Source organism: Ahaetulla prasina, chromosome 1 (assembly GCF_028640845.1).
Source record: "Ahaetulla prasina isolate Xishuangbanna chromosome 1, ASM2864084v1, whole genome shotgun sequence".
Classification (NCBI taxonomy): domain Eukaryota; kingdom Metazoa; phylum Chordata; class Lepidosauria; order Squamata; family Colubridae; genus Ahaetulla; species Ahaetulla prasina.
In genome coordinates, this window is record NC_080539.1 from 75,398,956 (window position 1) to 75,420,839 (window position 21,884).

Consider the following 21,884-nt stretch of genomic DNA (forward strand, 5'->3'; position numbering starts at 1 on the left):
GCGCACGGGTCGGTGAGAGGTATTCGGTAGCAGCAGGCGGTCCCGTAAATAGCCCGGCCCTATGCCATGGAGCGCTTTAAAGACGTTCACCAAAACCTTGAAGCGCACCCGGAAAGCCACAGGCAGCCAGTGCAGCCTGCGCAGGATAGGTGTCATTCGGGAGCCCCGAGGGGCTCCCTCTATCACCCGCGCAGCTGCATTCTGACTTTGTCCAAACAATGTTGTTTTTAACAGGGGATTAAATACGAGGGAATTCAAACTTCGCCTTAGGTTTTTCAGCAGTTTCTCTCTAAAACGGTTTTTGGCCCGACACTGCAGTGATTTCCACGCAAGCCCTCAGACAACGCGCAAGACTTGGAAAAGAGCCGGGCCTTTCTGACGGGGAAACGGCGACAGCCAGCATCTCGGGGGGAGGAAGAGACGGAGCTTTGGCTGGAGCCGCTTGCCATCCTTCCAGCCGCCGAAAGGAGAAGCCACGAGGGCATCCCTTCCACCGCGCGAAGCCTTCCTCTCCCCAGCTGCTAATCACTCCCACCCCCCCGCCCCGCGCCCCCCCAGGGCACAGACGCCTCAGCAGCTGTGTTGTTGTTGTGGCGGCGGCGGCTGCCTCCGGAACCCCCATTGCCCGGCACCCTCTACCGGCGCGGCAGCAGCCACGGCCGCATCCCGGCTGGGCTGAGGGTGGGGGAGGAGGAGTGGGAGGGGACAGGCTACAGCCAAGCGGCAGAGACCTCCCAGAGACGTCGAGCTCGCAGCGCCCGCAGCCGCCACCCGGGACCGGCGGACCGGGGCAAAGCCGGAGGGTGTGTGGGTGTGCGTAGGGGGAAGGGCGGGCGGCTGTCTTTCTGCTGTGTCGCCCAGCAACTGGAAGCGGCTTCTTGCAACGGGCGAGGGAGGCGGCCCGGCTTCTCCATCTTCTCGCTGGGCAGGGCAGGGCTGGGCTGGGCTGGGCTGGGCTGGGCCCCGGCTGGGTGGGGGTGGGCGGGCGGCAGCAGCAAAGCACGAGGATGCTTGCAAAGTGAGCATCTCCCCTTCGAGAAAAGGGTGGCGCGGCAACCCAGATGCAAAACCCAGGCGGCGATCTGGACGGCGGTGCCCCCTCCGCGGCCACCGCCTCCCCCTCCCCTTCCTCTTCCACCCCCTCGCCAATGGCGCCGGGAGGAGTCGGAGAGGGCAATGGCCGTGGCCGGGCCCCGGATGGCGTCTCCAGCATGAACCCACGGCGGCCCCAGGAACTGCTGGAGGAGGTGGAGAAACTGCGGGAGGAGAACGACATCCTCAAGGTGAGCGGGGCTGGCAGGTGCTGGGGGGGGGAAGGGTTGGAGAGAAAGGTGTGGCCCAGCTGGAATTGAGGATGGGGGATCTTTTATTCTCCAAACAAGAACCCCCATTACATTACAGGCGAGCAATTGAGCAAATAGGGCCCTTCCTCCATCTATTTTCCTAGCTGCGTTAGGATGTTGGGGGGGGGGGGAGAGGGAGTATTAATGATGTTTGCCCTGCCCCCCCCCCCCCATCACGTATTGCCCAGGAATATCGATCGATCAAAACGCTCCTATCTTGTTTTCTAGAGATGGGGTTTCTGCCCTTCTCCTTCCCCCAACTTGTTAACAGATATTGAAGTGCGGCCTGCACCATTTCAGATATGGTAGATAGATTTTATTTTTTTTAAATTAAGCTACGGGTTTTTCTCTGGGCCTTATCCATTTTGCCACAAGGAACCATTGTGGTCCTTTATATGGCAAGCCACAATGACTAGGCCCAGGTGGCATTCCAAACCAACTTAAACAAAGCATTTTAAGATTTACTAGAGTGTGCCAGCCCAGTCTGTGATTTTCTGTAGGTAATTTTTATGATAGAAAAAGACACACATGGTTTGTGCAGTGGTGCTTCTCTGGTCCATGCTTTTCAATTACTGTGTACATGTTTTTAAATGATTAATGATTGATATGTTGAGAAACGATCTTGTTCTAGGGTGTTAAGAAGAATACTGATTAAAATGTAATTTTATTTTATTTTTCAGAACATAATACTTTTTTACACCACAGTTTATTTCTACCGCAGAGAAAAGGAGTAGGTTTAAAAGATCTGTTTAAAAATCAAATTATACTGTACAATTATTGATAACATTGCTTACCATCATTCATTTTTAAGTTCTATTATTGTGTTTTGGATTTGAACTATCTATAGTATCCACATATAGATTTGATAAACTGTGACACATACTTTGGACTTCTGATACCAAGATTGATAATTAATACCTATTATGATTTTATCGTCGATTAATGATACATGTGTCAGAGCATGGGAATACCCATTCAGTATGCATAAGGGATTAACTGATATATCTGTGTGATCATAAATCTCAATTTCGTGAAAAAATGCATATAATGCATATAGATTATCTTAAATCTCATTTTTCTTTAAAAAAAAAACCTATACGAAGTACCATTGTATAATGTGTTCCTACCTCTTCTCATTGGATGCCAGAATGAGATAGATGAGATGAGAACTGAGATGGATGAGATGAGGGACAGCTTTTTTGAAGAGGATGCATGCCAGCTACAGGAAATGCGTCATGAATTGGAAAGGGCTAACAAAAATTGTAGGATTCTACAGTACCGTCTTCGGAAGGCAGAGCGCAAAAGGCTTCGTTATGTACAAACTGGAGAGATTGATGGAGAACTTCTTCGTAGTTTGGAGCAGGACTTGAAGGTACTTCTGGGTTTGAAGTTGGCAAAATGATGGAACATTCATGGGATCTTTCATAAAAAAACTAAATGCAAAATGTCCATTTTTAGATTATTCTTGCTTCTGTATTTACCCTAATTGGAGAGTGAGTCCCCAGGTATTTTGAGCTCCATTGCTTTTACAGTTGTTCTCAAGATCCTTTGTATGATATGACCCATGATCCTTATTTAAAGGAGTGACTTTATTTAGAAATCAAATATTTTTGAACTTTTTGGGAGACATATATATTCTTTCTAATCTAAATATATGAAAAGGTAGATAATATACCACAAACACTTTAACACAATAGGAAAATATAAATGTGGTCAATTGATCAAAATGTCAGGGACATAGATCTGTTTATTACTTGATACATAGTGATTTTTTTCTGTTTTCTTAAGCCAGATTTACATCCAAACTTAATCTCTTTAAGATATTTGTAAAAATGAGGTATATGGTTATAATTTTATGATCTTTTTGTAGTAAGTCTGTCAGACAATTGCATGATTTTTATGTTGTGTGCTAGCATTTTATTAACAGCTCTTTGAAAAGCAAATGAATCACAGTTGCATTTTTTTGGCAAATATTCATGATTGCTTCCAACACTTCCTTTTTCGCATTTGATGTAGAAGAACTAGATCAAAAAAACATTCTCATGCATACCTATGTAGAAATCAGTGCTCTTGTAAATGATGCTTATGTCTGACAAGATGGGCATTTGACCAGATTGTAAGCCTCATAGTTTTTGTAAGCCTAGTTTTAAAAACTAGGCGGTCCCGTAAGTAACCCGGCCCTATGCCATGGAGCGCTAAATAGAATAAAATTAGGACTGTGTATATTTTTTTAAAAAATGAAGTGTAATTGGTTTAGACCTAAATCAGGAAACAACCTGTTAAATTTTGAAGAGAGTGTCAAGCTGTACAGTTACAAATAGCAATGGTACTTAGACTTATATACTGGTCCATAGTGCTTTACAGCCCTCTCTAAGCGGTTTATAGAGTCAGCATATTGCCCCCAACAATCTGGGTCCTCATTTTATCGACCTCAAAAGGATGGAAGGCTGAGTCAACCTTGAGCCTGGAGAGATTTGAACTGCCAATTTGCAGGTAGCCGGCAGTCAGCAGAAGTAGCTTGCAGTACTGCATTCTAACCACTGCGACACCGTGGCTCTAATTATCTTTTAATTAAATTGTTTAAGGTATAGATCAATGTGTATGGTGGTGAAAGCACTAAATCTGAGAAATATACATTGACATTTTAAACAATATATTCTAATTTAGTAAACGAATTGACAACTCATTTTCACATACTTCATAAGTATTCCATCTTATGGAATAAGATGGATACAAGAAAAAAGAAAGGAAAAAAAGAAAAAAGAAAACAAGAAAAAAAGCATTTTTAAAAATAAATAAACATGAGAGCTTCCTAAATCTATCAATAAAATGATTCTCATCTGTTAAGGGTAGTACTTATCCAGATGCCTGCTCAATTTGTACCTGAGAATATTTTACTGATAAGAATTTCAAATTTAAATTTTAGTTAGATTATATTCATTGATAATAATGAACAGAGGGTTGGTCCTGATTTGGGAATTCCAAGTGCAGTGCCATCTCAGTTGTATAATTATCATTCAGATTCTAATTTTGTAGAAATTATAAAATTCCTGCATATTCAAACTGAACCTCTGTCATATTTCCATTTCTTTTAATCACTCGAAAAATAATATATTGATATTATAGCAGAATTGGATTGAAATATAACTGAAATATAATACTTAGTTCTATAATACAATATCTATGCCATTCATATTTTTTTTTGCTAAATATGTTTTTATAATTGTATCACTATAATTAGTTTTATTGTAAGTTTCTAATCACGTTCCACTTAGGTTGCAAAAGATGTTTCTGTGAGACTTCATCACGAACTGGAAAATGTGGAAGAAAAACGTACCACCACAGAAGATGAAAATGAAAAGTTACGACAGCAATTAATAGAAGTAGAAATTACAAAGCAAGCTCTGCAAAATGAACTTGACAAAATGAAAGAGGTTGGTTCGCTCTATTATAAATTTATATTCTCTGAATTTCATAAGCGTTTTTTTAATGATTAATGAAGATGCATGGCCAAGGTTCATAACAAGACTAACCAAAACTGTATAGAAATTGATGAAATTTGAAAAAGTTGATATTTTCCTAAACAGCAAGGATGAGCTATTCCAGCCTTTGTATATTTATTTGTTTAAAAATTCATTGTACCTTTTTTGAAATGAGAATCACTGAGTCTTGATGTGAGAAATGGCTTTTGCTGCTCAAAAAATATAAAATTGTGGTCTTTAACCCAGGATGGTCTTTTAAGTACAACTAAAAATTGCATGAATGTCATAGGATTAATGATACTGAACAATTTATTGGGTCTATTACTATTGTAAAACCCACTCTGCTGCTTCCTCCCTACCTGCCTGAAATCCTTGATTCCATTTTCCAGGGAAACTTCAATCTGCATTCCTTGAGAGTGGAATCTGAGATGGCCTGGGAGTTCATGGCTATTGTAACAGCTATGGACTATCCCAGCTCATCTAGGGCCTAACCTGAGGCAGTGGTCATACACCTCATCTGGTTTTCTTCTTCGAGTAGTGGCAATATGCTCTGGAAATTTGGGGAACTCTAATGTAGCTCCCCTGTCCTGATTAGGTCATGCCCTGATACTCATTCCAGAGGGGTGGCATTGAATCCAATGGTCCATCCCATGAGGATGGGGTGATGGACCTTGGAGGGGTTACAAAAAGAGCTGGGAGTTATTCCTGAGGGCCTGCTGCATGGTCCTCTTGAGGCTCTGATTGTCATCTGGAATAGGAAAGGAAAGTGCAAGAGGCCTTGTATTAGATTGTGCCCATGTGGCACAATCATGTGGTTAACATGATCCGATCATTCTCTAGATTTGTGGAAGAGTTGAGGAAATGAAGTGGATTAAGAGATTCCAAGAATACCATTGGTGGAGGAAAAAGAATGAACTTGTGTGAACAGGGCTGAGAGCTTCTATTAAGGCTTACCTTGTGTCAGTAAGGATGGCAAATCTGTTTAGGTTGCCCAGCCCTCTTGAATGGAAGGAACTCTGAGATACACTTTCAGGGCCATCCAGAGGAGAGCAGACAAAATTGCTGAGATTCATTCCTAGCTGCATGCCCATCTTGGTACAGGTCCTATGGAGTTGCCTGAGACAGTTGCCATGTTATTTAGGTGGAATTCAAACTTATTTGATCCAAGGAAGTAGGCAGAGTCCTTACAATTGTGAGCATAATCACCTGCTTCCTTATTATATCCATGCTCTTCTTGGTTGGTAAAAGCTTCCAGGAAGATATTGTGGTTGGGTTTCAGTGATGACAAATTCTTCTTTAAAAGAGGGGATGAGGCCAGTTTCCCTTAAGGAAGCATTAGTCTGACCTTTTTCCAAGAAGCCAATCCTGAAATGAACTATTCTGGAAAATTCTTATCCAGTATTCAATCTTCTATTTTTAGGGAAGATTGTTGACAAGATGATTGCACAATACCAGTCTGATTTCTGCTTGGATAGGGGACTGAGGCAACTTTGATAGTACTTTTTGATAACCTCTAGCGAGAGCAAGATACAATAATGCATCCATTCTTGCTCTTTTTGACCTCTCAGCAGCCTTCCAATACCATTGACCCTGGTTTCTTTCTGGACCAGCTATGGGGGATTAGGCAGCACTGTATTAAACTGGATTAGGCAGCACTGTATTAAGATGGTTCTCTTTCTTCTTCAGTTTCAGTTGATGTTGATTAGATACTTAGATATTTAGGGCCCACCCTCGGCCCCTAAATTGTGGGGTATTGGAGAGTGGGTACTCTCGCCGCTCCAATTTAATGTTAACCTGAAGCCACTGGATGAAGTCATCTATGAGTGGGGTGAGGTACGCTGAGGCCTAACAATATATCTCCATCCCTGATGAAGTAAGTGATGCCGCCAACATCCTGTCTTGATGTCAACAGACTGTAGGGATTTGGATAGGGAGTGACAGAGTTTAGCTCAATCCTGTCAAGACTGAATGGTTTTGGGTTTTGTAGCCACCTGGATGTAGGGATTTACCATTTTTGATTCTGGATGGGGTTGCATTTCCCGAGACAGATATGGTGTCCATTCTGGGCATCCTTCTGGACTTGTAACTCCTGTTTGAAGAGTAGGTGGCAGTCATGGCTAAGAGGTCCTTTATACAGGTTCAAGTCGTATGCCAGTTGCATCCATTCCTAGATCAGGAAGCTTTTGTATATGTAACAGGAAGAATGAGGGTAGTTTAATTTTACTTTTCTTTAGAATGGCTGTTTGTTTAAACTCCATAGTAGAACATTATCCCTTTTAAACCAGCTGAAAATCATAAAAATGATATGTAATCTTCCTTGTTCTAGTGAGCATTTGGTATGAAAGTAAATAAGGCATGAAAGAAGAAGAAGAGGAAGGAAAGTTATTTTCAGTCCCATGAGTCTGTATTAGTTGATGTCTTGATGGGATGAAGGGATGGGATACTATCATGTATGTATGATTTGTACTATCAAAAATGTAGAATATTGGTTATTGTTTCTCAGCACTATTAAGTGCTGAGAAACAATAACCAGTATTCTACATTTTGGGAATAGTTGTGCTGGCATAGTATTTTATTTTTATTTTGTTTTAAGATACTATCCCTGTACTGCATGTGAGTTCTGCCAGTTGTTGTGATTGTTGATTTATTGAATTCATTAGATCAGAGGTGAAATGTCTGAGATTTGCAACATGAAGTGTCTGATTTTGTAATGTAGGTATTAGCTTACTGAATAAAACTTGAAGTGGCTGTCAGAGATTGACATTGTCTCATTCTTTACATTCATGAAATCTAGCCTTTAAAAAGCAGTTTGCCTCTAGTTATGAATCATAAGGCAATGATGGTTTGTTGGCTTCCATTATTTGCTGTTAATATGACAAAAACTAAATATTTTATTTCAATTCTTATGGATAACAACAAAAAGAAAGAGCTGTAAAAATTATCTATCTTTAGCTGCATTGCATATATTTTCCTTGGACATTTGCTCTGACACCTCTGCAGAGATTTATATTTTTCAAGATCTTTTATTTCATGTTCATCTTTGGGAATCATCTACACGTGGTGATGTATGACAGAAAGGCCAGTTTCTTGGATTTTTCAAATTATGTAGACAGTATACATAATTTGAATAAGAAAACATGTTTCTATCCTTATTATATAGATGGGTTTACCGTATGTTGCACCTATCAATCGAATTCTTAAAACACAGGTATTGGATTTTGAGAACACCAATGAAATGATGAAGGATTGAGATTTTTTTTTGCTTCTTTAGTCATATTTCATACTTCAGTTGTTTCACAGACTTAGTGAATTGTCAATAGAAGTTTGTAACATAATTCAGAAACCAGTGACAATAGGATGATACCGGGAAGATTAACATATAGCAGTTGTTAATCATTTCTGTTTATTGAAATTGTGCAAAACCAAGTTTGTTTTGCATCTGCATCAAAAAGCACAAAGAGTTTTCTACTTTGTCTTGTCTGCCCACCCAGCCCCCTTTTAATAATTGAATGATAGATCTATTCTGCCTACTCCCTGAAGGCATTTTGTTTATTGCCAGCAGTCAATGCACTGGCTATTGACAGGACAGTATTTGGAGAACAAAACTAATTAAAGGATATTCAGGGTCATGTGCTGATTCCAGGATCATGACATCATATCAGACTATATTTTAGCATTCAGAATTTCATAGGGTGTGCTAACTTCTGTTTGCCTTGATCTTATTTGCTTGGAAAAATTAAATATCAACCTCTTTTTTAATATATGACTATTGGATTAGATAGTACAACTAATTAAATATCAGTGTTTGGAATTTTAATTTTGTCAGCCTTTATATCTTCTCTCCTTCCTGATTTATGATTCTTGGTAGAAAGGTGAGCAAGATAATAATTGCTAATTAAATATCTAATTTTATTTTGATTGACATGGTTTTTTAGCTATATTATGACAAGTCCATATGAATTCTGTAAGATAAATTTATAAAACCTGACATTTAGGTTTTATATTTAGAGAATGGCCCAAGATTTCATTTGGAGAAATTATGCCATTTAGTTTCTTAAAGTGAAATATAGAGACAGAATAAAAACGGATGCCACTAATAATACAGATCTAGCAAAGCTTGGTAAAAAATAAGTTGATGATAGCATTTTATATCTTAATCCCCAATAGATTTCTCATGAGTAAAAGCAGGAATTTTCAAGAGTTGGGGACATTTGATGGAATATCTAGGTGTCTTAATTCCTTAGTATACTTTTCCCCAATTGTTTGGTTAGATTGCAGTTAGAGGTAGTTCTCAATTTAAGGCTGGTTGCTTAACAATTGTTTGAAGTTACAATCAACATCCCCAGAGCTACTTACAACCCGTTTTCAGTTACAGTGGCCACACTTACCCTGTGGCTACAGGTTGTGTTTTGGATTCTTAGCAACCAGCTCACCTTAAAAGCTGTTTGCAGTCACATGTGATTGTGATTTGCAATGTTTTTTGCCTCTTTCTGGCAAAAAGTACCCGTTGAGGAAACTGAACTCGCTTAATGAACACTGTTTGCTTAATGATCATCGTAAAAACAATTGTAACTTTGAATCTTGATTGCAACAACTTATGATGGTAATTCCAGGCTCAATTATAATCATAACTCGAGGAATACTTTACCTTCTATATCAGCTGTCATAATATCAGCAGTACATGAAGGAATCTGAATCATATCTTGAGGATATGGGACATTAGCAATAACAGTAGCACTTAGACTTATATATTGCTTCATAGGGCCTTATAGCCCTCTCTAAGTAGTTTACAGAGTCAGCATATTGCTCCCAACAATCTGGGTCCTCATTTTACCAACCTCAGAAGGATGGAAGGCTGAGTCAACCTTGAGCCGGTGAGAATCGAACTGTTGGCAGCTGGCAGTCAGCAGAAATAGCCTGCAATACTGCATTCTAACCACTGCGCCACCATTGGCTTTATATTTGTTCCTTTTGTGATCACAATAGAATAAGTACAACAGAAAGTCACACTATAATCATTAAAATGAAATCATTAAAATTAATTATTCAAGCAGAGTGCAGGACTCTGTTCTTAAAGGGAAAATGTGGGTGAAATATGTTCAGAATTGAAGCCTTGATACTGCAAAATGAATATTTCATGACTCACTATAATTGCTTCTAATATAGTTAATAAAATTATTAGAAGAGTAGTTGAATTTTTCATCATTTCCTTGAAATGATTGATGGCAAAGCATTGATCTACAAAAAGATCCTGAGTGCCTCAATGGGCACAAGTAGCTTATTTATTTATTTATTTATTAATCATACTTACATACCGCACCATCTCCCGTAGGACTCAGGGCGGTTCACAGGCATATTAAAACAATATAATAAATAAGCATTAAAACCCAGTTAAGACTAAATATTATCATGGCCTGATCACTAAAACAGTAAAAACCAGTAAAAACCCCATTAAAATTTTGCTAAAACATTTTATTCTTAGGCTAGTCCAGCGCGCTGAAATAATAGAGTCTTCAGTTCACATCTGAAGGTCCGGAGGTCGGGGAGTTGTCGTAATCCCGGAGGAAGCTCGTTCCGCAGGGCTGGTGCCGCCACAGAGAAGGCCCTCCCCCTAGGGGTCGCCAACCTACATTGTTTGGTCGACGGCACCCTGAGGAGGCCTACTCTGTGGGAGCGCACAGGTCGTTGGGAGGCAATCAGCGGCAGAAGGCGGTCTCGAAGGTATCCCGGTCCTAAGCCATGGAGCACTTTAAAGGTGGTAACCAAAACCTTGAATTGCACCCGGAAGACTACCGGTAGCCAGTGTAGGCCGCGCAGGATGGGTGTTATATGGGAGCAGCGTGGTGCTCCCTCTATCACCCGCGCGGCCGCATTCTGGACTAACTGGAGCCTCCGGGTGCTCTTCAAGGGGAGCCCCATGTAGAGAGCATTGCAATAGTCCAGGCGGGAAGTGACAAGGGCGTGAGTGACCGTGCGTAAGGTGTCCCGGTCAAGGAAGGGGCGCAACTGGCGGATCAAGTGGACCTGATAAAATGCTCCCCTGGCGACGGCTGTCAAATGATCCTCTAAGGACAGCCGATCGTCCAGGAGGACGCCTAAGTTGCGCACTCCCTCCCTGGGGATCAGTACTTCCTCCCCCACAGTCAGCGATGGTGTAAGCTGACTGTACCGGGACGCCGGCACCCACAGCCACTCTGTCTTGGAAGGGTTGAGTCGGAGCCTGTTCCTCCCCATCCAGACCCGCACGGCCTCAAGACACCAGCCCAGCTCAATGGACAACTTAGTAGAATTTTGCATTCTTTGGAAGTATGAGGCTAGCTATGTAACTCTTCAGTGTAAGGTATTAGAATATGCTGATACTGAACTCTTCGGTTTTTAGGATGGACAGACAGGGGAAGAGAGCAGGGGTTGAACTAAAAGATGTCCAAGGTCTCTTCCAATTTTGTTACTCCATAGCCCTGCAAAAATATGTTAAATAGGCACATAGTTATTTTTCTACTAACTGTTATTCCATTATAAATAATCATTTCTAAATTATTGCAAGCATTATTTGCAAAGGATCCAAATATTGGAGGAGGAATGGATAACAGTTGGTTGTTCATTTTCTACAAGGACATAGGCTGGGCTGAAAAGTACTGATTGGTCCGAAATCATCTAGTGAATGGCAGACTTGAGGTAGCTGTTCCAGTTCTGTACCAAACCTTTTATGTGAGACTGACTTTTCAGCATCTTGAATAATAGCGATACTAAATTCTCCACATTTATCCAATTGAGAATCTTGAAAAACAATTTTAATTGAACCTAAAACGCTGTTTCACTTTTTGGATAATTGCATCCACCAATATTTTGAAGGATGCATATATTATTTGTTTCCTCTCTCCCAAACATACGAAGGCAAATTTAATATTAATTTAAAATATGATTGATAGTGAGTGTCCTAAATATTAGAAACCCGTGATGCAAGAATTTTAATCATCCCTTAATTTGAAAAGATATCAACAGCTTGGATTTATGTTAACTTGATTTAGAATAATTGTAATTGTGATTCTATATCAGGGTCTTATTCTGCCCTGACAACATTACAGCATAACAATATTGGGAGATTTACTACATTGGAAAATAGGACTTTAGGGAATTGTGGGAACAGTTGTATCTAATATCTTTTAAGGGATTTTATAGATACAGGGATTGATAGGAAGAGATTTCAGTGGTACTTAATAAAGATTTTTAATTGCTGGTTTCACAACTTGAAATAATATTAGGGTTATTATTGAAGCGAAAGAAAAAATAAAAATAACGTACCTTGATTGGTTTTACTCTGATAATGGCTCAAAAATGTGTTTATTCTGAATAGTTTTTCAGGGAGGGGAAATTTTATATGCAAAGATATCCACAGGGAGGGACAAAGGGAAATAATAAAAGCAGTGTTATGTTGTACACTTCACCTCTTCATTGTGTGTATCATGCTACATGTATACAAAAGATGGAATAATAGCATAATGTTACTTTCAAAAGGTTGAAAGCACTGAATCACCCCCCTCCCCCCTCTCTCCCCTCCCTCCCCGGTGTGTGTGTGTGTGTGTGTGTGTGTGTGTGTGTGTGTGTGTGTAGAACTGGTAGTTTAAGACACTGCAGTTTAAGATAAATCAAGGATAAGTAAGGAATGGAGGATAGCAAAAGGCAAGAAAGAAGACTGATTCTGTGGCGTGCCATAGCTGAAGTAAGTATTTCAGAAATTGGAAATTAACATTTAATCCATCTAATCCAGTACCCTGCTAAGTATAGGGATCCGACTTAAAACAGCCCTGATGAATACATACCTAGTTTCTCTTTGAACACATTCAGCCAAGGAGAGCTTATCACTTGTCTGTGCACTGTGGAATTGTTATTATTAGGAAATCTTTCCTAATATTCAGTTGGAATCTGGCTTCCTGTAACCAACACAACTTGCCTGGACTAAACAATTACTCTCAGTAATCTTTTTCAGATTCAATGGTCTTTATTTGAAGTTCTCGTTTCAATTCACCTGGATATTAAGTTTAGGCTCTGCTTTTGTTTTGGCCATCTTTTGAAATAACATAATCACTGAGCTGTATCACCTTGCCTTTGAAATCCTTTCTTCAGAATAGTTCTGAAATAAACGGGAGGTCAGGGGCCATCAGCTAAGGAGTGTCAGCTGGTGGGGCTTAGGAAGAGAACCTTTTAAGCCATGACATTTCACCCTTAGGAATATTTTTCCTCTGGAGATCAGATGGACCCTGTCCATAAAGACCTTCTGTAAGCCTTGAAGACTTCAGTCTGTGCTCGTCCCAAGTGAAGTTTCTTGATTATGTTTAGTGTTCTATTGTGGCTTTGCATTTTTTTCCTGTCTGCTAGCGGTTTCATATATTTTGTATTTTTAAAATCATTTTAATATTGTTAGTCACCCAGAGTCACGTATATGGGATTGGTGGTTATATGTAAATAAATAAATACAGTTTTATTATTCACTTTGCAACCACTGTTTTTACCGTCCCAGTTTTCGGTGCAGAGAACTGGAGCACTATCTAGTTGATACTCATTGCTGGATGCATGCAGAAATGAAAATAGGTCACTGTGATTTTATTAGGCTAGCACTTGAATATCCATTGACTTTTGCTAACTCACAAAAGCATTTGTACTAACCTGTAGTACAATTGTAGCCAGTTTATAATTGTTTCATGTGTGAGGAAAAAAAAGTTGCATTATGGTATTTGAGATAAATGCCTAATTTGACTGACGACAATCTGAAGGCCATATTTAGCTCTTTATTTATCAGAAAATGGTTGTGACCGTGGGACTGGAAATTTCCCTTTTCAGATCTTGGTGCTAAACCTGTCAGTCAGGACAGGACAGTATGCTTTTTAGTTTCTAGTTGTTTAAATAATAAATGGGGTCCAAGACCAAAAGGCTGCAAATCAAAGGAACTTTGGTTAAAATTGTAAAGAAACATAAATCTTGAAGTCCCTGCATTGATTACCAGTAGGTTTTCAGACCCAATTCAAAATGCTGGGAGTAACACAGGGAAGATTGGATACATCATGTGCTGAAGCAGCAGTGAAAGAGGGGGGAAGGAAGGCGCTTGGGAGTTCTAGCCAATGTCCAGGTTCACCAGTAGATATATGATGGTGAGTGGTAGCTATTCTTTTGATTCCCTCTGAGTCTTAACTCCAACCAAGATTTACTTGTTCACTTGTTGACAATGGAATAAGAGAAAAAAGGGCCCTTCAACAAAGATTGACTCAAGAATGACATGCCTTCAAGGCCTATAGTCTACTGAAAGAAAAAGAAAGAAAAGTGTGAACTTTCAAGTTTAAAAGGCATTTGGGTTTAACTAATATCTCTTTTTACATGGTTTTCCTGGAACTTGATCTTATCATTTTGGAAAAGTTTCCTTAGGCCGTTGCTCATTCTGTCTTTTTACACTATTTTTGTTTTACTATTTGCACATATTTTGATTATTCAAAATGTGTCCAGACTAGTGGTTCTCAGTCTGTGGTCTGTGGACTCATGGGGGGCTGAGATGTCATCACAAGGAGTCCACAAAGGCTTGAAGAAATATTATGACATAAAATTAAGGTTTGAGGGCCCATGGCCATGGTATTTAAAGAGGGTCCGTGCTGAAGAAAAGGTTGAGAACCATTGGTCTAGACAAGCAATGTGATTTTATTTCACATTATGTATTCAATGTAAATCTAATATTATGTAAGGTAGAGGTGATGTTTTTGTGACTTGTGAATCAGCTGCAAAAAATTATGTGCACATTGGATTTGCATTGCATCAGATTTAGAAAAATGTTAATTTCAACTTTTACAGCAGTCCATGAAAAGAAGAGGAAGCAAAGATTTGCAGAAATCAGAAAAAAAGCAGCAGACTCCTACTGAGGTGACGCCAAATCTTTAATTTTCTCCCTAGTACATTGCAGTAAACTATGTCTTTCTAACTGACAGCTAAGGAGAGATTCAGGTTTTCAACAAAGGGAAATCGTTATCGTTGTGATATTTGTGATCTAAATTGACTTCATTAATTCTATTTATCATACCTACATTTATTTCATTCTCTGTAGATACAAATCTGAATTTGCTATTTAAATTATAGAGATTGTATCTTCTTGCATTTAAAATGAATAATTTTAATCTCTCTGAAATAGGCATCTTAGTAAGGAGAAAAATGACATGATTTTATCTTCTTGAAAAAATATCCTACTTGTTTATTTGATAAGAGTGCCTTTTTCTCAAGAATCATAATTAAGATGTCAAAAAATTGGTTACTTTACAAGACTGCTTTCATGATCCTATATATTAGGAAAATTAGGAAACATCTAAATCATAATATATAAGATGTCAAAAAAAAATCCCCCCCTCTCTGTGTATATTCATATTCCTTTGTGTTGAAGTATAGAATCTGTTATATGTTTTCAGTATTGCTTAGCATTATTAAATGCTGTTGAATTGGCTTTGGGATTTTTAACTGAGACTATATTTTGAGGCTGTTCCTAAATGCCTGATCTTGAGGCAGATTTGTTGGACTATCTTGCTTTTGCAAAATGCTGAGTATTGAAAATATGAATCGGATAAATTTTGTCTCTGCTAAATCCATGGAAAAACTCAGAAAGGGTTTTTGGAAACTTTGTTATTGTAAATATCAATGCTTTTCTTTTTTAATTGCCAAGTAAGGTTCTTATTTATATATAAAGTAACTGCTGATTTTCTCCCCTTTTATAAGGAGGATAATGAAGATCTGAAATGCCAGTTGCAGTTTGTCAAAGAAGAAGCAGCTTTAATGAGGAAAAAGTTGGCCAAAATAGACAAGGAAAAGGATAGATTTGAACATGACCTACAAAAGTACAGATCGTTATATGGTGACTTAGATAGTCCCTTACCAAAGGGGGAAGCTGGAGGCCCACCTACCACAAGAGAAGCCGAACTGAAACTTCGTCTGAGGTTAGTTGAGGAAGAAGCCAATATCCTGGGAAGGAAAATAGTGGAACTGGAAGTAGAAAACAGAGGGCTGAAGGCCGAACTTGATGATTTAAGAGGAGATGATTTCTCAGGGGCAGCCAATCCCCTAATGGGGGAACAGAATGAATCTCTCTCAGAGTTACGACAGCATCTGCAGTTAGTTGAGGATGAAACAGAACTACTGAGAAGAAACCTGGCTGACGTGGAAGAGCAAAATAAGCGCATCACAGCAGAGTTGAACAAATACAAATACAAGACTGGGACTCACGATACTTCAAGGCATCATGACACTGCTAAGACAGAGGCTTTGCAAGAAGAGCTCAAAGCCGCCCGCCTGCAGATCAATGAACTCAGTGGTAAAGTTATGCAACTTCAGTATGAGAACAGAGTCCTGATGTCCAACATGCAGCGCTATGATCTGGCCTCACATCTGGGGATCCGAGGCAGCCCCAGGGACAGCGATGCTGAAAGTGATGCAGGGAAAAAAGAAAGTGATGATGATTCACGTCCCCCCCATCGCAAAAGAGAAGGGCCGATTGGTGGGGAAAGTGACTCGGAGGAGGTCCGCAACATCCGCTGCTTGACCCCTACGAGGTCCTTCTATCCAACACCGACAGGGTGGCAAAAAAGTTTCACGGACCGTCAGCAAATGAAGGATATTCGCTGTGAGGCGGAACGCTTGGGCAAGACGATAGACCGCCTGATTTCGGACACAAGCACTATCATAACTGAAGCAAGAATTTATGTGGCCAACGGAGATCTGTTTGGACTTATGGATGATGAGGATGATGGCAGTAGGATACGGGAACACGAACTTCTTTATCGGATCAATGCCCAGATGAAGGCCTTTAGGAAAGAGCTCCAAGCTTTTATCGACAGACTAGAAGTTCCAAAATCTTCGGATGAACAAAGTGCAGATGAACCTTTGTCAGTGAGTCAGGTAGATTTTTACTTTGTAAGCCATCTAGGTTAAATATATTGTGCCTGAGATTTTGCAGGAACATATGATAATCATTTTCATTTCACCCTTGGATATTAAGAATGGCAGAAGGAGCAGCTTAATGGAAGTTTCCGTTGCTTAATAGAAAAGGCTAAGCAGCAGCTTGTAGGCTAATTCTAATTTGTTACTAAGAGCTGTATCAGGTTGGTATCATGGCTTGACATATTGGGTACCTGCCAAGATCCATGGTTTCATTATGGATCCATTAGCAAAAGCCCTCTGGCTTTTGCTGTTGGGTCTCTTTGCTCTTGCCACAGTTCACTTGTGTTTCATCTCTTATTCAGGGTGGGCAAATAATAGTTATAAGAAGAGGAACAGCTGCTTTCCAGCAGTCACTCTGATAAAAAAACATGTAATGGGAGGAGGAGGAAAAGAAGGGGGAAGAACAGTTATAGAGATAGAACATAAAAATATTGTTGGGGAGAGTGGACAGGAGTTCATTAGCCTTGCCTTTGAGCCTTCCAAAATGTGTAGCTATGCTAAGACTGCAAAAGCAAAATGTAATAAAAGGAAAATAAGCACTGAAAGCCATTGAGAGGGAAGGACCTCTTACATACATTTTTCATGGGAATAATAATGGTAGACTGCTGATGTCCTTGATAAGAGGACTCCGCTAAAAATATGCTAAGTGTATCTTTGGGCAAAGCTGCTTCTTCAGGTTTTGTTCAATTACAAAATATGACTTCTGTTAGTACAAAAATTGTCAGAAGTTGAGAGAATCATTGCACAATAAAATCAAGGAAGTAACATAGCAGAAGTGATTATATGCCAATGAGCATCAAGGAACAACCTCATAGTTGTAATTGTTTAAAGTTATGCATTTTCTACCTTTTCCTGTAGGAGTGCAAGATGGTTGTAAATCTTAAAGATACACTGCTTTGAAATTTTTAAAATAGGAAGCATTATATATTTTAAAATAATAAATGTTAACAGCAGAGATCAGTGGATTTTTTAAAAACACAAATTGCAGGATTTGCATAATACACCAAAAAGATTTGTTAAATGAAAAACTATTAGAACTGTTAAATTGATTTTTTTTTTTAAAAAAAAGTCAAAATATTGCCTGATTGTAGTACTCTCCAGTGCAAAGAAATTTGGCTCTCTCATGAGAACTTGACTATTTTTAGGATATGTATTTTTAACTTAAAGGAATAGCAAACATTCATCTATTTGTGACTTTTTTTTTGCCAGAAGATAGAATGATAGCCTAGATGTTTTAAAAATAAATTCTAGGCAGTTTAATGGAGGAAAGGCCTATCAATGACCACCAAGTTTAGATGTAATATATTGGGATGGAAAAGGGAATGGGGAAGGAGATTACGATTCAGGCCATATTATGAGATTGTGTGATAGTATCAGATACCCTCCTCCAGGTTTCCCTCTCCTGTCCTGGCATGATAAAACTTTTAGTCTTTATTTCATTATTTTAATAATCACCAACATTATTTATATATAAAGCTTTTGTGTGTAATGGAAGAATGGACCTAAATTTATTTCTGGTATGGGTTGTCCCATTCCGACAACCTTTCTCTCTCATAAACAGTAGAATACTGTAGGATCTAGCAATTTCCACAGGGAGAAGGTTAAAGATAATCTGGAACATATTTTTTCTCTTGAAATGTTGATTTTTTTGGTGAGATTAATGTAGTATTGTCTTGTTTTGTATTTACTTTCCCAGATGTTCCAGCCTATCATTTTACTTATTCTCATCCTTGTCTTATTTTCATCCCTTTCTTATGCAACAATATTTAAACTTGTCTTTCTTTTCACACTGTTTTTTGTGCTGTAGATCTTTTCATCATTTTATCATTCATTGTAGCATTATCAGTTTATTTTATTTTGTCCATCCTCCCAAGATAAAAAGTGCAAGAGTTGTAGTTTCTGTAGCAACCGCTGCTGTAAAAACACTGAAGACTATTTGTTCGAAAACAATGGGAACAACCCTTACCTTCCAAAATGTGGATCATAAAAGAAGTAAAAAAAAACAAATATTCCCACCACTGAATCTGACTTCTGCTTATCAGAAAAGGTAGGAATATGAAAGGCAGATCCTTACATTTTAATCCATTTTTCTTTGAAGTAATGCTTAGATAAAATGTGCTGAAAATCTTACCTTTTTTTACAGAACCGAAAATCAATTCTAGACTAGAAATGCTCCCATAAAGTGGAATATTTGTAGCTCCGGGTTGAAATGAGGGGTCCTTGGTGCTTTGTGAGCTTGGCTGTTTTCTTGCAAATGTTTTATTACCCAAACTAGCACAAACATCATCAGTGCTAGTAAGGAGCTTATTTTCTAGTGTCTTACTCTGACTCAAGCAGCCATTTCAGGTCTAATGTCATCCTAAAAGGTGATTTAAATTTCTTGCCTTCTATTGCTGTGAGGCATGGTAAAGATAGGGTGTTCCTCTGAGTTCTAGTATCAAAGACCTGACAAAGCTTTTCTACTTAATTTAAAATTGAATGAACAGTAAACAACAGAACACTGTATTAATAAATGCAAATAATGAAACAGAATTCTATATTAGGGAAACTTTCTGTGGTAACAAAGTACATTAGAAGCCAGTTCTAAAGCTAATTTCATGTAGCTCTTAAATTAAATCAGGATGCTGGATTAGAAGTCAGTTGCAGAGACTTACTAAGAATTTTGTGGTTTACACTAATGTGTGTATCTTAAAACTCTAAAAATTTTATTTACAATATGGAATTATATTTGAAAACAAGTGTTCTAAAATAAGTTGAGATCTCTGGAAGCCATCGAAATAGAGAAACACCCCGACAACATGAAAAACGGGATGACACCTCCCGCCTACCAGACATCTGGAAACTAGCCTTAGTCAACAAATGAGTCCCAGCCACGAAAATTGACACCAGACCCAGGATAACACACGACACCACCACCAATCATTCTCACCAGATTCAAACCCCATCCCAGAGACAAAACACAACCACCATCCAGAAGCCAGACCATGCTGGCACCACTGGCTGCTGCGCCCTCCTCCGATCCCCACACAAAGCAAGCTGACACACGCCAGGAACACATGACAAGACCTCGGACTTGGAGCCAAACCAAAACCCGGGATGCTGCATTAGAGCCATCTGCTCAGGACATCACATCACAGAACTCCAGAGGTCACAACACCAAAGTTCAGGATATTACAACACAACCTACCACCCAGGATGTTACAGCACAAAACTCAGGATGTCACATTCCCAGAACTCAGGACCTTTCCAGGAAGCCCATTACCACTACAGGAGGTCTTTTCCTGTGTAAGGTTGAGAGTATCTTGGCGACGTTTCAACGAGGTCTCACTCATCATCTTCAGGCTGGTGTCTTCAGCTTCGTGCTTCTCGAGCAAAGAGTGGTCGGAGCTGCCGTCTCTCTATAAATACTGGCGGGGAGTGTTGCTGTGAGCGGGTTGATTGGCTGTGTGGTTGCATCTTGATTGGTAGATGGAGTGGGTGTTTGCAGATTGGTCGAGGTGGGGAGTGTTGCTGTGAGCGGGTCGGTTGGCTCTGTGGTTGCATCCTGATTGGTAGATGGAGTGGGTGTTTGCAGATTGGTCGGCTGTTTCGTAGCATCCTGTGTGGGTGTGGTCCTGGTCTTTTGTTCCTGAGCTTTGGTGTTGTGGCCTCTGAAGTTTTGAGCGAGAGTGAGACCTCGTCGAAATGTCGCCAAGATACTTTCAACCTTATATGGAAAAAGACCCCACACCTATACCTGTGAAAACCTACGAAAACATATATATATATATATATATATAGGTCTTTGGTTGTTCGGGTTTTCTCCCGTGTAAAATTGGAAGTGTCTTGGCGACGTTTCGACGAAGTCTCATTCGTCATCTTCAGGCTTCAGCTGTAGCACGACCACAAAGCCAAACAACAGCTATGCAGCTCACCAGCTCAAATCCCCCTGCAGCACAGACTAGACTGAGCACAACCAAGCCCCCACCAACACAGGACACACCCCCAGCCAATCAGAGCACAGAAAAACCCCCATCCAATCAGAGCACAGCCAAGCTCCCACCCAATCAGTTCAAACCCCCACTAGCAGTTAAAAGGAAGAAACAGCTGCGATCACACATTGCTCCCAGAAGCACGAAGCTGAAGCCTGAAGATGATATATATATGAGACTTGGAACAAGACACTTCCAATTTTACACGGAGAAAACCCGAACAACCAAAGACCTATATACAAACACCCGTGAAAACCTCAGAAAACAATATATATATATATATATATATATATATATATATATATATATATATATATATATATATATATTTTGGTTATTTCAATTCAAGATACTCTCAACCTTACATGGGAAAGGACCCGAAAATGCCAAGACCTAGATACACACACACACACACACACACACACACACACATCTCTCAAAGGAACATTAACAGTGTGACATTACTTTTGAAAATGATATAAAGTAGATATAAAACAATATATATATATACAGGAATTTATTGAAAGATACTTCGAAATCCTTCTCTGCACGCCCAGATTCCAGCTGCTAAGATTTGATTCTCCCCTTTTTTTGTAGAGCATTGCAGAGTTCATACAATAGGATTAGATGAGATTTTCTAGTGGAAAAACTGGTAACTAACTTTTCTTTGAAGGTCTTGTCCTTTCCAGAACTGGAAGCCCATGCCCCATGCCTTTCCTACTATTTTATGTTTGAATTGAAATGCTTCTGAAGGGATTCTTCACATACTTAAAGGTAGGTGTAGTTTATTTCATTTTTAATCTAATTACCCTCTTAAAGAAGGATAAAATATTTTCAAAATGAAATAGACAGAAGAAAAATAATTTTATCCTCTCTTATTTTCTATAATGGTCTAAGGGAATGTTTTGTCTGTTTTGTTTTTAAAATGATTTTATAATTATAATTATAATTATTATTATTATTATTTATTAGATTTTTATACCGCCCTTCTCCCGAAGGACTCAGGGTGGTTTACAGCCAAAAAATAAGAACACAAGCAATGTACAATTAAAAAACTTATTAAATAATTTAAAAACATTTAAAATCTAAAAACCCTTAAAATTCATCTAGAAATTTAAATTTAAAAA

At 39.3% G+C, this 21,884-nt stretch overlaps 1 protein-coding gene across 1 annotated transcript; it reads left to right on the forward strand.

The window, feature by feature from the left end:
• Positions 1–1,015: 1,015 nt before the first annotated feature.
• LOC131188908 (protein SOGA3-like) lies at positions 1,016–21,531 on the forward strand. The gene is made up of 8 exons (XM_058164574.1): positions 1,016–1,283; positions 2,491–2,715; positions 4,619–4,777; positions 14,660–14,728; positions 15,569–16,744; positions 18,661–18,833; positions 18,930–19,152; positions 21,431–21,531. Exons 1-7 carry the CDS (start codon positions 1,062–1,064, stop codon positions 18,946–18,948), a joined length of 2,043 nt encoding a protein of 680 aa, XP_058020557.1. The 5' UTR covers positions 1,016–1,061; the 3' UTR covers positions 18,949–19,152; positions 21,431–21,531.
• The last annotated feature ends 353 nt before the right edge of the window (positions 21,532–21,884 follow it).